The sequence below is a fragment of the Danio rerio genome, chromosome 8 (assembly GCF_052040795.2).
Source record: "Danio rerio strain M-AB ecotype USA chromosome 8, GRCz13ab, whole genome shotgun sequence".
Taxonomy (NCBI): domain Eukaryota; kingdom Metazoa; phylum Chordata; class Actinopteri; order Cypriniformes; family Danionidae; genus Danio; species Danio rerio.
In genome coordinates this window covers 30428732-30443804 of record NC_141028.1, presented here as the reverse complement: position 1 = coordinate 30443804, position 15073 = coordinate 30428732, and the positions used below count along the sequence as shown (strand labels likewise).

The 15073-nt window shown below is 36.2% G+C and overlaps 1 protein-coding gene across 2 annotated transcripts; it reads left to right on the top strand.

The window, feature by feature from the left end:
• The first annotated feature begins 2640 nt into the window (after positions 1–2640).
• adipor1b (adiponectin receptor 1b) lies at positions 2641–14554 on the top strand. 2 transcript variants are annotated; one of them, XM_087263084.1, is made up of 9 exons: positions 2641–2738; positions 2823–2916; positions 4089–4292; positions 7172–7291; positions 7471–7642; positions 8389–8575; positions 9928–10115; positions 10202–10395; positions 13816–14554. In XM_087263084.1, the coding sequence occupies exons 3-9, from the start codon at positions 4149–4151 to the stop codon at positions 13942–13944; spliced, it is 1134 nt and encodes a 377-aa protein (XP_087119210.1). In that variant the 5' UTR covers positions 2641–2738; positions 2823–2916; positions 4089–4148; the 3' UTR covers positions 13945–14554.
• Positions 14555–15073: the final 519 nt, after the last annotated feature.

Here is a 15073-nt window from a genome sequence, read left to right as displayed (position 1 = left end):
GTGTCCATGTTATAATAGTAAGTTTCTTTGTTGTCATTTAATCAAAACAAGGGAATTCAAGGTCTCCATAATTACTAACATGATGAAACAAATTAATAAGCTGCGTAATTTTTAAAAAAAAGAGTGAAAATATATATTTATTCATTCATTTTTCTTCAGCTTAGTCCCCTTATTCATTAGGGGTCACCACAGCGGAATGAACTACCAACTTATCCAGCATATGTTTTACACAGCTGATGCCCTTCCAGATGCAACCCAGTACTGGGAAACACCCATACACTCTCACATACACACACATGCACTATGGCCAGTTTGGTTTATTAAATTCACCAAACACATGTCTTGGGAGTGTGTGAGTATGCAGAGGAAACCTACCAATGACTGTAAATAATATGGACGACGCGACAGCCCTTTTTCCCATTGAACGCCTTGAGGGCAAAACGCCTGCTTGATGGGCACAAACTGTCGCAAAAGACTGCTGAAATTGGAGCCAGACATGCGCAGAAGGATTGTCTGATGGAGCCAGAGGAGGAGCCGCGAAAATGAGCGGAGTCGAGCTTCCAACCAAAAGCTTTATGTAAAATCAACCACGCCCCCCGAACTTCTCAGCATGCGTTTGCTGTCATATCAACACAAATGGATGTAAAAACGTTAACAAATATGAGGGTTTTATATATTCAATCGCGCCAGCTCCAGGCCGCAGCGCATAACCTACTCGCGGCGTCGCGGGCTGATTCCGGCTCGCATGCGGCAGCGCCGGCTCGCTCGGCCGCCGCATCTGGCTCGATTGACTCGGGCTGGAATTGGGTAGTGAGTCCAGGCATCCGGAGTAGGTCCAGCAGAGGTAGTCAGTCTGAGCTCTAAGAGATAAGTCTCCGGCAGGCGAGAATCTAGCCGGAACTGTGTTTTGCTATCTGGGTGGCTAGGCGTGTATCAGCAAACTAATAAAGCCCGAAAAAAGCCCTGAACTTAGCGAATAAACAGTGTTCCACCAGGATCATGTATGTCAGAAACTATAGTTTACTGCTGAACTCATTTTGTCATGGTAAAATAACACAGAAATCTAATAATAACACTTCAGTCTACTTCAGTCTCCTGTCGAAGGCTCAGACGCCGCGCTTTGAGAAACTGTCAATCACAGCTGTCAATCACGATGACACGCCCAGCATTAAATTACTGCTAAAAACAAACTGTTTACAAAAATGAAGATCTGCACCTATTTCAGCACAATAACCAGTGCCTTAATCGACCAGAACCATCTTTCGGGACATTTTATTGCAAGTGTAATAATTTTTTTTATTTGGGCTCAAGTCTCCTTCATTAACACGGAGGAGGCGGGCTTTATGACTTGTACTGCAGCCAGCCCCCAGGGGGCGATCTAACGACCGAGACCCTCACTCAAACGCAGGCTTGCGGCACACTTGAAACCTACTCAAACATGGGGAGAACATGCAAACTCCACACAAAATGCCAAATGTACCAGCCGAGACTCAGGAACTTGAACCAATGCCGACCTTCATGCTGTAAAGCAACAGTGCCAAACTGCCAACCACTGAGGCACCGTGTATTTCATAACATGCATATGAAATGAACAGAGCTCATAAAAATATTTTCAAATACAGTGTTTACCTTTCAAATTGAGCAAAGTATATCTGTAGGCCTATTATTGGGGCCAGACAGAATCTGTGGACATTTTTTGCTATTTCTGCTGAGAATTTTGTAAAAAAATCTGCGGATTTATGCGGAAATATTTTGGGAGTATCGTAACTAAAAACTTAATATATGAAATAAAAATAATAGCTTTTATTTATTGTTTTTTTAAAGCAAATCCATCTAAACCCCTTATTTGGTAAACAAAGCAAGTCTCTCATAAAATATATATACTAAAAGACAGAAAATATTACTTTACAAACTGTATTGTAAATAAATCAAATTAACAGTTTAATGTCAGACAATAATATTACTGAAAATAGTTTAAAAACTGAATAAATGTAAATTTACACACATTTACACAAGTAAATAAATAGACACAGTGATAGGTCAGAAATCTGCGGATTTCTGCACGCACAGACTCCATGTGGCCCTACCTATTATATATCCTGTATAACCTTATAGGCTATATAAATATACAGTCGCTCATAAGAGTACTTGTAGATATATTTACTTGTTTTTATTAGGTTTCCGATATAGACAAATAATTAGAAATTACATTATACAACTTCTTCAATTGTGAATGGTTTATTACATTTGTAATTAATAAAAATGTAATTTATTTAAAAAATGTTGTACTTTTGTAAAATGTAACCACAACCATGTGACAGTTTAGCCACAATAAAATGCATGGATTTACAGAATATTGACTAATGTGCATGTGCATATGGTGAATGTCCAATTTAATTAGTGTATAAATGAAATAAGTAGCATGTTGGTGGTGATGGCATTTGAATGTACCTATAACAGCTTTTTTATTCTGGTAACTTATACACAGCAAAAGCTTTGACTCGCATGACTCGTGAGTTTTACCTGAATTTCTAGATAAGTCTGCATATATAAATATTGCGGTATTTGAATTCTTTTCCATTTGCACAACATTTTTATCGCACTTTCAAAATATAGGACATCAGATGAGCGTGCGTGTTCAGTCCACTCACAGTAACCGGTAATACGTGTTTTTCGTCTCTATGACAGACTGACGGACTGACTGACTGATAGCAGCAGCAGTAGTACCTTCACTGTCGGTGCGTGCAAGTTTACGAAATTGTATTAGAATTTATGCTAATTTAATTAATTTTTTAGTTATAATTTGCTACTTGACTCCACAGGTTCTTCAGGTTTAAGATAGAGACTCATAGCGACCGGACGGAGAACAGCAGCTGTTAAACTCCCATGAACTGACCTGACAGCCTGTCCAGCCAGGTAACTACGTATGAACACTCAACTCTTACATCATTAACTGTTAGATTTGTATATACGAACTGTGATTAAAGCAACCGCGTTTTTACGTAATTAAAATCCAAATCTGACAATAGGGAAGTGTATTAGCATACAAGCTAGTGTTGTCTGGTTCGGCTAACCTGATTTAGTTTGGTCATAAATCCACGATGTATTTGACTGTGATGTAATTTATACACAGTCGGTGGAAATCACGTTTAGCTGAACATGATTAAATGTGGAGATTGTTAAAGAGCGTATATTTTTGTGTATTATTTGTTTGGTTAGCCTGTAAGCATGCTAAGTTACGTTAGCAAGATGTAATACACCTGTAAGGCTTATGGAAAACTGGAGCATCCAGTTCTCAGCCTGAGCAGAAAAACAGCTGATCATATGATAACACTGGTACGCTTCAGTTTATTTAAAACCTGTCTTTCTAATCTAGATCAAGGAAGTATCAGAAATTACCTTAAAGGGTAACCTATCATTTATTCAGGGGGTTCCTTTGTGTCTGGTACTTTAGGTGGGTCAGTTGATTAATGAACAATTTAGATATGAATTGAATACTATAAAATCTATTATATGGTGATTTTTGACTGGATCAGTTGTGGGTCAACGATGAGACATCTTATTTTGTGTCTGCATCAAATTCATTTTACAGAAGCAAAGAAAATCAAATAGAATGAAAATGTATTGTCTGCTTTAACGTTTCAGGTGATATTGTGTAAATACAATGTCAAATTACATTTTACCTTCATATTTACTTGAGAAGGAAACCGAACACTTAATCCGGCCTGTATTTGTTTAAATGTATAAAAAATAAGTGATAATACTAATGTAAATGTTATTGTATTTCAATTATTAAAAACATTTCTCTGACAAAAGGGTCAATCTCAGACGTTTGAAGGAAGGTGGCAAAACATAAAACATTTAAAATGACAATTAATTTTAATATATCAGCAAATGATTCTTGTTTTAAATATGCATGACTTGGTTTTCCATTTTTAAACTACTGCCAAACTACTGCATAACATTTTAGTCTGTAAACTAACCTAAATGGTACACATTTATAATCATCTTTATTGTTTGCTTAGACAAAAAGTTTAATCAATCAGGAAACTTTCTGATCGAAATTCCACATGTTCTGTCATCATTAGGCTTAGACTGTGAACGGTGGGACGAGGTGGAAACTTGGGGAGTTTTAGGTTTGTCTCCCCATGACAACGTGTCACCATGGTGACTGCGGCTCCAACAGTGATGCTGAGCGGCGCACCACTGATGATGAAGCCAATATGGAGGATGCAGAGCTCTCTGAGCTTGGCCCACTGCTGACAAGTCCAGCCAACTCAGAAGAGTCCAGAGTAAGTTGAGATACACTAAGCAACAGTACAATACCTTAGGATAAATAAGAATTATGTTTTTTTTTTTTTTTTTATAAATTCACATTTTTTTTGACTTGTTAGAAGGACAAGTTGGCATGAAATCAAAAAATGAAATCTGCCCAGTTGGTGGAATGAACTCCCTAACTGCATCAGAACGGCAGAGTCACTTGCTGTCTTCAAGAAACGACTAAAAACTCAACTATTTAGTCTCCACTTTCCTTCCTAATCTGCAATTGCCTCTCTAGCTCCATTGCTAACTGTATTACAGAAAAAAAATACTAATGTTCTGCGTCTTTGCACACTTTGCATACCTGAAACTTGCCTACAGCACTTATTCATTGTTGCTCTTATAGTTGCGTAAATTGCTTCCTTGTCCTCGTTTGTAAGTCGCTTTAAATAAAAGCGTCTGCTAAATGACTAAATGTAAATGTGTCTCTTTCTGCTCTGACTGCATCTATTCATCAACCTTTCTTCATTTTAACACCTCTCTTTCAACAATCCAGTCAGTTAGCAAAGATCAAAATCATGCATCGTCCAAATTGTTTATTTTTATTTTTTTAATAAAGGACCATTATAAGTGGATGTATGTCATGATGGCGGAAAAAAGGACACTCTTAACTTTTGTTTTTGTTAGCGACTTAAAAGAGATAGTTCACCAAAAAAAAGTTCTGTTAATTTACTGTACGTGCAGTAAGTGAGTTTTTTCCTTCAGTACATGATGGCAGAAGATTCATAAAATGCAAGTAGATGGCTTACATATTTTTGAGAGTCAAATTAAACATATAAAAACAAAACAAAATAAATATCTATGGCACTGACGGATCAGGGCTCATTGGTTTTTTGTTTTATGTTAAAATTTTTATTTCTACACTTTTTATATTTATTTTTTATTTTTTTATGTTTTCTGACTCTTAGGGCTCTATTTTGACGGTCCATGCGCAGAGCGCAAAATGCAGGGCGCAAACGCTTTCAGGGCGTGACAGAACACATTTTTGCTAATTTAAGGACAGGAAAATCTGCTTTGCACCATGGCGCATGGTCTAAAAGGGTTGAGTTTATTTTCTTAATAAGTTATAGGTGTGTTTTGAGAATAAACCAATTAGAGTCTCATCTCCCATTCCCTTTAAGAGCCAGCTGCATTCGCTATTTACAGGACGCAAAGTAAGTCTAAGTGGAAAAAAATGAGCATTTCACTAGCAAACAGTTAACAGTTTTTTTTAACAGAAAACTGTTAAACAGAGCATCTACTGCGTGAGAATGAGAGATAATGGATCACTTTCACTTTCGCTCTTGGATAGGGAAACCTTTACGCACAGACATCAGTTAGTCTATAAATAAATAATTTTGTTTGTTAAGCGCAAATATTCGTTTCAAAACTATTTCTAAATTCAGTTCTAATTTCCAGCAAACGAATAAATGAATAACAATAACGAAGTTTCCTCAAAAAGTTATATCCTAAAACACATGATGTGCCCCATTTAGTCTAAAACCTGACAGGTGGGCAAATCTAAGCTTGTTTTTAATAAAATAAATATAAATATGGATATAATAAATAATACTGCTAATAATAATAATAACAACATTATACAAAAGCAAATTGTTATGAATGAACTGAAAAAGCCTCCCGAGATGAAGAAGACATAAAAGCAGTGGTTTTTTATATTTATGTAGGCTAGAAAATAATATGTTTTGTAATATTTTAATCCTTTATATTTATATCCTATATCTATTCTTATTATATCCTATATATATATCCTTAATATTTAAATTTTTTCAGATGTAAAGATATTTGCCTATTGCTCACTTGTGCGTATTAAGCAGTGCATAAGCGAGGCGCAACTCTGCGCCGGAGTTTAGACCGGGTTTGTTTGGGTCTAATGAAAAATCTATTATAGTTTCTCAAAATAGCGACGCGCCAGCGGTCCACCTCAGAACGCCTTCCTTTGTAGACCAGAACGCCTATGGGTGCACATATGAGCGCTAATGCATTTGCTATTTAAACAGCGTAGCGCAACACCTCAAAACGACTCTTGCGCCAAGCTGAAACTACCAAAAGACTACTGCGCCGCGCCTTGCGCCACATTGTGCCGGGTGTATGATAGGGCCCTTAGTGTCTGTAGCTATTGACGTGCGTTGCATAAACCATCAAGAACCATGGTTTTAGCTTGTTACTATAACTCACGCAGTCAATAAATAATGCGTTGATTATTTTGAACACAATGAAGAAAAGGAAAGGGGATTGTCACAATAGACAGTGATTTGACTTAAGACAAATAGTACAAAAGTAGCAAACACATTGCTTTAGACCACAGGTGTCAAACTCAATTCCTGGAGGGCCGGAGCCCTGCACAGTTTAGTTCCAACCCTAATTAAACACACCTGATTAAACTAATTGAGTCCTTCAGGCTTGTTTGAAACCTACAGGTAAGTGTGTTGGAGCAGGGTTGGAACTAAACTGTGCAGGGCTCCGGCCCTCCAGGAATTGAGTTTGACACCCCTGCTTTAGACTTTCAATAATCTGTATGTACAGTTGAAACCAGAAGTTTACATACACTGTATAAAAAGTCAGAACCATTTTAAAAAAGTCAGATGTTAATGTGACTAAACTTTTTGTTTTTTAGGTAAGTTATCAAATTTGTTTCTGTTATGCTTAATAGCAGAATAATGAGAGAGAGATATTTTTTGAGAAATTGTTATAACTTTTCTTGAAAGAGAATAGCTCTTTATAATTGTTATCTAATTTCATAATTTTTGCTGTATGTATGGTAGTCTACATTACATTGATGAAGTCAGGTTGAAATAACTAATCTAAACTACAAGCTGAACATTTTCTAAATGCAAAGATAAAATTTTTTTAGGGTGCATCAGCATCACCTGATGAGAATGAAGATGAAAAGGAAGAAGGAGGTTTGCGGGTGGTTACACTGCCCATGCAAGCACACCATGCCATGGAGAAGATGGAGGAGTTCGTGCATAAGGTGACAAATGACACATCTTCAACAGTCTCCTATACTGACAGCTTTCCAGCAGTGATGTTTCGTGATATTTATTAATTATTTATTTAATTTATTTAAACAATTAATTTTAATTAAATATTATTTAATTGCTATTTCCAGTTTGAGTTGTTTGCATTAATACAAACTCTTATAATTCCTAGATATGGGAGGGACATTGGCGAGTTATTCCATACCATCTCCTCCCCGACTGGCTAAAGGACAATGATTACCTTCTGCATGGGCATCGTCCACCCATGCCGTCCTTCCGAGCCTGTTTTGGGAGCATCTTCAGGATTCATACTGAAACTGGAAACATCTGGACACACCTGCTGGGTCTGTGCTTGAGAAATATTACATTTCGACTTGATACTAACATCGTCGTTTTTGAAAGGTTCATCAAGAGCTGGAGTTTTCTCAATATTAAATTCCATGTTCGGTGATAATATGCACTTTACAGAAGTTTAGTGTCACTGTAATAAGTTAAAAAAGGCCTTATTCATTTGGTACATTAAATTACAGTCAAAATTGTAATATTATGAAATAATGTCTTCTATTTAAATGTAATATAAACTGTAATTTATTCTTGTGTTGGGAAGCTTAATACTGAAGCAGCCACAATTCTAGTTCTCAGTGTCTTTATAAGTCATTCAAATAAGCTAATCTGATGCAACAGATATCTTTTATTATTATCAACATGGAGAACAGTAATTTCATATGAATTTATAAAAAAATTTAATCTTCATTGCATTTCAAATGTCTTAACTGTCACTTTTGATACATTTTGTCCTTGCAAATTAAGAGCATTAATTTCTTTTAACAATGTATTACACCCCAAACATTTCAACAGTTTTGTATGTCTTATAACCCCAGGCTTTTAAAGAAAGGCATTTTGCACCTTTATGAATTTACAAGACAGATTGTGTGATATTTTTAATCTGATAATCTGATATGTGTGAATCACTGCCCTGTAGACGACATTAAGCACACCACTTAGACTTCAAATGTCAGTCAGACCTGTAATTATGCTTCTGAGGAGTCATTTTGGAAGCTAATTAATCTATCGCAATGTCTCCCTGCAGGCCTAATTCTGTTCCTCTGCTTGGGCACACTGACAATGCTGCGGCCCAACGTGTCGTTCATGGCACCCGTGCAGGAGAAGGTGGTGTTTGGCGTGTTTTTCCTGGGTGCAGTGCTTTGTTTGTGCTTCTCCTGGCTTTTTCACACAGTCTACTGCCATTCGGAGAAGGTTTCCAGAACTTTTTCCAAGTAAGTGATGATAGTTTGCTTGCATACGATGGATAGGATTGATTTAAAGTAGTTACTCACCCTTATGTTGTTCCATTGCTGTATCCTTTGTCTTTAAACTTTAAAATAAAAAAATGTTATGCTTATGCTTGCCTAAATAAAAAAAACACACAAAAGTAACGCTGAATTTTTCCATTTGATCATTGCTGGATATTATAAATGTTCTTGGGGTATTTGATTGGGTTTGGTAAAAACAATTCAAATCTAATATCCCATTTAACCAAAATTTTGAAATGATCGTTGGTCTTTGTGTAAAAACTGCACATTCGTGAAACTTTGTCAGCATTCTGAGGTGCACAGTGTGCAGAAGTCACCAACTTTTTGCAGAGCCAAGACCTCCAAACTTTGTTTGGTCGTCAGATTAGTTTAAGAAGAGTGCATTGATAACTTTATAGAATGGGTTTCCATGGCTGATCAGCTGCTTCCTGGCCTTGCAAAGTGGTGTACCGTGGTGTAAAGCACACCAACACTGTACTGTAGAGTAGTTTGTCTGGCAATCCAACGGTTGAGTAGGGGGGGGTTCAAAGGTTGGTCTTGACCCCTTCATTGTGGTTAAATGAACTCCAAATGCTGTAGCATACCAAGACCTTTTTAGGATAATTTCATGCTTCCAACTTCTGGGAAAGCATTGAGGATGACACCATCATGTTCCAACATGACTCAGTCTGCTCACCAGTCTACAAAGAAAGCTCCATGAAGTCATGGATGAGTTGTGTGGAGAAGCTTGACTGGCCTGCACAGAGTCCTGACCTTAACCCGACTGAAATCCTGTGGGATGATATATAGCTGAGGCTATGAGCCAACATCAGTGCCTGACCTTGCAATTGCTCTTGTAGAAGATCGGCCAAATATTCCCCTAAACTCTCTTTTAAATCTTGTGGAAAGCCTTCCCAGAAGAGCTGAAGCTGTTATAGCTGCAAAGGGTGGGTCAGCTCGATGTTAAACCCAACAGATTAAGATTGAGATGTCATTAAAGTTCATGTGCATGTAAAGGCAGCATGTACATGCTTTTGCATAGAAACTAATGGTCCAAGTCAGGATTTTCATTAAAATAAAGATTAAATATTGGAATGTGTCACCAAAAGCTATCACATATCCTCAAAACACTTGATATATTGACATATGACCTGTCACACACCATTCGGTAGCACTGTTTTTGAATTACAAAAAAAGATTAAAGCTGTGATAAGAAAAGAAAGCCATAATGTATTGGACCTAGACCAGATGAACATTGATATGCCAAATGATGAAAATGTACTTTTAGGGTGATGTACGCCTTTAAGTGTTTTTTCTTTTTCTTTCTTTCTTTCTAGGTTGGATTACTCTGGTATCGCACTGTTGATCATGGGCTCATTCGTTCCGTGGCTCTACTACTCATTTTACTGCTCTCCTCAGCCGCGGCTCATCTATCTGTCTGTCGTATGTGTTCTGGGTGTCGCTGCGATCATTGTGGCTCAATGGGATCGATTTGCCACTCCTCGCCACCGGTCCACACGTGCAGGTAACTTACACAGACACACTTAAAAATGTCCCACATGCAGAACTGATTTCAGATGTTTGGTAAAGCATTGTTTCACATGTGTTCAGGTGTTTTCCTGGGCCTCGGTCTGAGCGGACTTGTTCCCACAATGCACTTTACCATAGCTGAGGGTTTTGTGAAGGCGACGACAGTGGGTCAGATGGGCTGGTTCTATCTGATGGGGGCCATGTACATCAGTGGAGCAGCACTGTACGCAGCACGCATACCTGAACGTTACTTCCCTGGAAGATGTGACATCTGGGTAAATAATGTGAAGTGGCCTAATGGTGAAATAATGTGTATTTATTTATTTATTTATTTATTTATTTATTTTTAAATGAATATCTGATGTTTATCAGTGTGAATTTTTGCAAATTGTTTAAACATTTCTTAATTTTTTTACAATAAATTACTTAGTTTTTTCTGTTTAATTCTAATTTTTATTGTAATTTATTCCTGTGATGCAAATGTAAATTTTCATCAGCCTTTTCTCCAGTCTTTAGTGTCAAACAATACTTTAGAATCCATTGTAATATGCTGAATTACTGCTAATTTAGTTATTTTCTATTATTCTGTTTAAAAATATCAAAATGCCTAATATTTTTAAAGGGCCATGAAACCCCCTCGTTTCAGCAGGGTGTTTTCACACCTCTACTTTGGAAAAAGTCAGAAAAGTGGGCGTGTCCAGCTCTGTTTAGGGGGGAGTGTCGGAGGAACTAAAGTGGGATGGTGTGGGAGTGTCTATTTGGGCACGCGCGAGTTTCAGTCAAAATACACACACAGGAGAAAGAGATGGTGTTTAACCTACATGGACATCTGTAGTCGAATTATTTGCCAAATTATTAAATGTTGGACTTTAACTGCAGTTTGGCTCTTTCATTCAGGGAATTCATTCATGCCCCTCGCGACAAACGAGATATTTGATTCGAGGAACTGCTCTAAGCGTGTATTTTTCATGCAATGTTTGATACCGCACGGCGAATGAGAGAAAAAAAACTCCGCATTTCCCGGAAACTTAGATGCACACGGCAGGTAGTGTCAGAAAGCCGCGTGTGTTATTCCGGTCACTAAATGCGGTGCTATGTTTGCACTCAGTGCAATAGTTAACTTAATTCGATACGAACAAACTGAATAAACAAAGAGCACTGGTCGCTCACTTACCAAATCTGTAGAAACAGGACAATCACCAGCAACTAGAGCCGCGTCTTTATGAAGAGAAGACTAACGTTACAAGCAAATCCGGATTTCAGCGTTTGCAGATGAGAACAGCTCTCAGGTAAACAATGTTCCTCCTTAGACACGTAAGTTATTGTTGTCGAGCGTCGCGTACACTGTTAATCCACACGTGATCCAGCTGAGCTCTCACAGAGAGAAAATTAAAACGAAACTTAATGGCAGCAAACTATAAAAGCAACACTTCACGCTTGTTTTGCCAACACAACGTGGCGTCTCTGTGGCGTAAACGCGGTGACACTAATGAATATTAATGAAGTTGCACAATAGAGCGCGCTGATTGGTTTTAACCAAGCCTTACTCATGCATTAATGCATCACACTGTAAGACGTAATAAGACTCACTCTGGCACAGACGTCCAGTCTGCACACTGGAATACACGCTATTATGTCATGACCGTCACGGAGCTTCAAAAATTCGTTTCAAACAGGAAGTACGAATTTGCTTGAAATAACGCAAAAACAACCAATTTACACTTTTTAGTGAAATATAGGTGTCCTAATAGTGTTTTTAGCAGTGTGGGACACATATACGACTGTCAACAGCTCAAAAAATGTGTTTTGGTGTTTCGTGACCCTTTAAAGCAAAATGTCTTACAGTGCAGAAAGTAAATTACTAGGAGTTTTGCTATGACATTTCCACGATCATTGCTTGAAATGTCGAGGTGATAGAGCTTTTTCAGTAGCAGCTCCAAGACTTTGGAATGATCCTCCACTCTCTTTAAGAACATATACTTTAAAGTCGTTTCAGAGGTCACTGAAAATACACTTATTTTCTTTATTTTCTCTAATTGTGTTTTGAGAATGGATTTTGGCTTCTTGCATGTTTTCACGGATTATGTGTTTTTACAGTGCTCAGCATATATAAGTACACCCCTCACAAGTTTATCTTTTAAATTAATATTTTTAATAGGAAGCTTTACGATATTATTTTTGTGCATATACATTAGATTAGTCAGTACCGAAGCCAAATCTGGAGCTTATCTAACAAAATGACTTATGGAAATGGCCCAAAAACTAGTAAACCCAAATTTGTTATAGAAAAATAATAAATACAAATTTTTAAAACAGGAAAAATCAAGAAAAGCGAAAGCATTGAAAATTTTAATTGACATTTTGTAGGATGTAATTTCTTTTTTGCGATATTTGGCTTGAATTTAATTGTATTATCTTTCCATTTCTAAATATGTTTGGTGACTAAAATATTATTTTATTAAATATATCTGTTTAATAAATCTGTTATGTTTAAATGCACCAAAATACATTGTCTATATTCACTGAGAAGTGGATATAATTCTGAGAAACACTGAGAAATTAAAAATATTCGTTTTCAAAATGGGGTGTACTCGATTATGCTGAGCTCTGTATTTACAGCACTTTGGTAGACATTGTGGTTGGTTGAAAGTGCTCTAGAAATTGAGTTGAGTTGAGAATTGAATTAGTTCAATTCAGCAAGGATGCATCAAATGAATTCAAGTGACAAATTTATGTCAATGTTACAATAGATTTTCATTTTTAAAAATGCTTTTCTTCTATACCTTGAGAAACTTGTATTTCCGCCCCAAAAAGCAACAAAACTTTTACTTTTTAAAAAGTACGTTTTCAGTACTTGCAATAAAAACAACCATTTTAAATAATTTAGCACCAAAATAATTGTTCATAAATGAGCACTATATATCGTAAGAGTCATGACACCAGAGACTGGTTTAATGGCTAAAAAAATTTACTAATAAATTCTGTTTAACAATAGAGAACAAGTGTATATTTAACTATTAATTTTTTTTTAATTATAGCCTATAACTTTTTTTATAAATATATATTTTTTTAATTTTATATATATATATATATATATAAAAGCACCACATTAAAATTGAAACATTATATTTCCTCTCAGCTATTTATCCGAGTAGGCAGAAATGTTATAGGATTGTTGTCTCAAGGAAAGTGTCACTTCCATATCATTAACCTCTTTTACAACATCATGACATTCACCTACAGATGGAGGATCTTCCTTGAGCTATTTCTTTGTAATGGCCTTTTTGCTAGTTGTTAGTAGTGCATTGAGAAGATATGCATCATTTTTTTGGTATTTTTAAAGAGTAAATTCCTAGTCACATAGTTTTTAAATTACATTCCAGATTCAATCCCCATATACAAATCTTGCTAATAGGTGTGTATAATATATTACAATCCTAAAATATGTGGAAATGATCAGCCAATACATTCCACATTTTCTCCAGCATCCACCATTTTTTAAATCTCTAGTTTAAAAGTATTTTATTTAAGTTGTCATTTCACATTTTCAATAAATCTTTTACGTTTATTATTAAAAATGATATTATAAAAATAATAATTGTATGTGTGCAGTTTTGTTAGTACTATAAATAGCCTAATCACAAACATAATCTTAACACGGGTGTACTAAATGTGTATCTGTTTTGCTTTCTCAGTTTCAGTCTCATCAGATATTCCATGTTCTAGTGGTTGGAGCGGCGTTTGTTCATTTCTATGGGATCTCAAACCTGCAGGAGTTTCGCTATGGTCTGGAAGGAGGCTGCACTGACGACACTCTGCTGTAAAAAAGTAAAAAAGAAAACAAATCACTTGAACTTTGGCCAGTGCCTGCTCACTTCACAATGAACCTAGACCCGACACAGTGCTGATTTCCAACTTTTTATTATACCTGAAGGATTTTAACATGTATTGGAATAAGATGTTTATTTCTTAAGACGCTTAACATTTCTTGATAATTGAGGCAGTCTTGTGTTTATATTGTTCTTTACTATTCCAATACAGCACAGCAATTATTGTAAATCACTGGAATGAGTCATATAGTATTACAGAGGTGGCAATACCTCCAACACGTTTTCTTTTTGCTCTCCCTGATCTAATAAGTGGTTTTTCATCAAGGACTTGATTTACTGGTTTGTGGTTCTCTACTTTCTGAGACTTTGAGGGAAGATGCATATATACATGCTTTGGTCTCAGTTGTCTCAAACCTGTCTGCATGATCATTTATTAACTTTTGACCTGAAATGTTTGACCCAGGGCTTTAGCAGTGGGATTCAGATCCAGGCAAATGCTGTTTTATCTTTTGTTTGAGTGAATCAGGGTTTCAGTCCAGGTTACTTGCCGAGATTTTGAAAGTCAAGATATTTAAAATGAGCAGAATAAAGATGAAACTCAGAATTGTATGCTTTAATTAATGGTCTTTTTTCCAAAAAGAGATATTTATTTAATATACATTTGCCTCAGTTGTTATGGTTGAAGGATGTTGTTTTAGTATTAATTAATACTATAATTGTTTGATTAATATTTTGAAATAACATTCATTATTCAGTTTACATTATAACTTAGAGGGCACTTATTTACCCCTTTTACAAGATGTGAGATAAGACTTTGATGTCTCCAGAATGTGTCTGTAAAGTTTCAGCTCAAAATACCCATTAGATTATTTATTATATAATGTAGAATTTTCCTACTTGATCCAGGATGTCAGCAAAGTTTTAAAAAGTATTACAGGTTGATGAATCAATTATGAGAAATTTAAGGCCCTTAATTAAAAAGTCTTACTCGCGTTTTCACGAGGTCTTAAATTTTAAGCGTTGTCCAAAGTGTTTGACTCCAAAAAAGCATAAATATATTTTTTTTTCCTTCTAGTATTAACAACGGCATGCTCGATCCACGCAATTGGTTCAGACCAAGCTC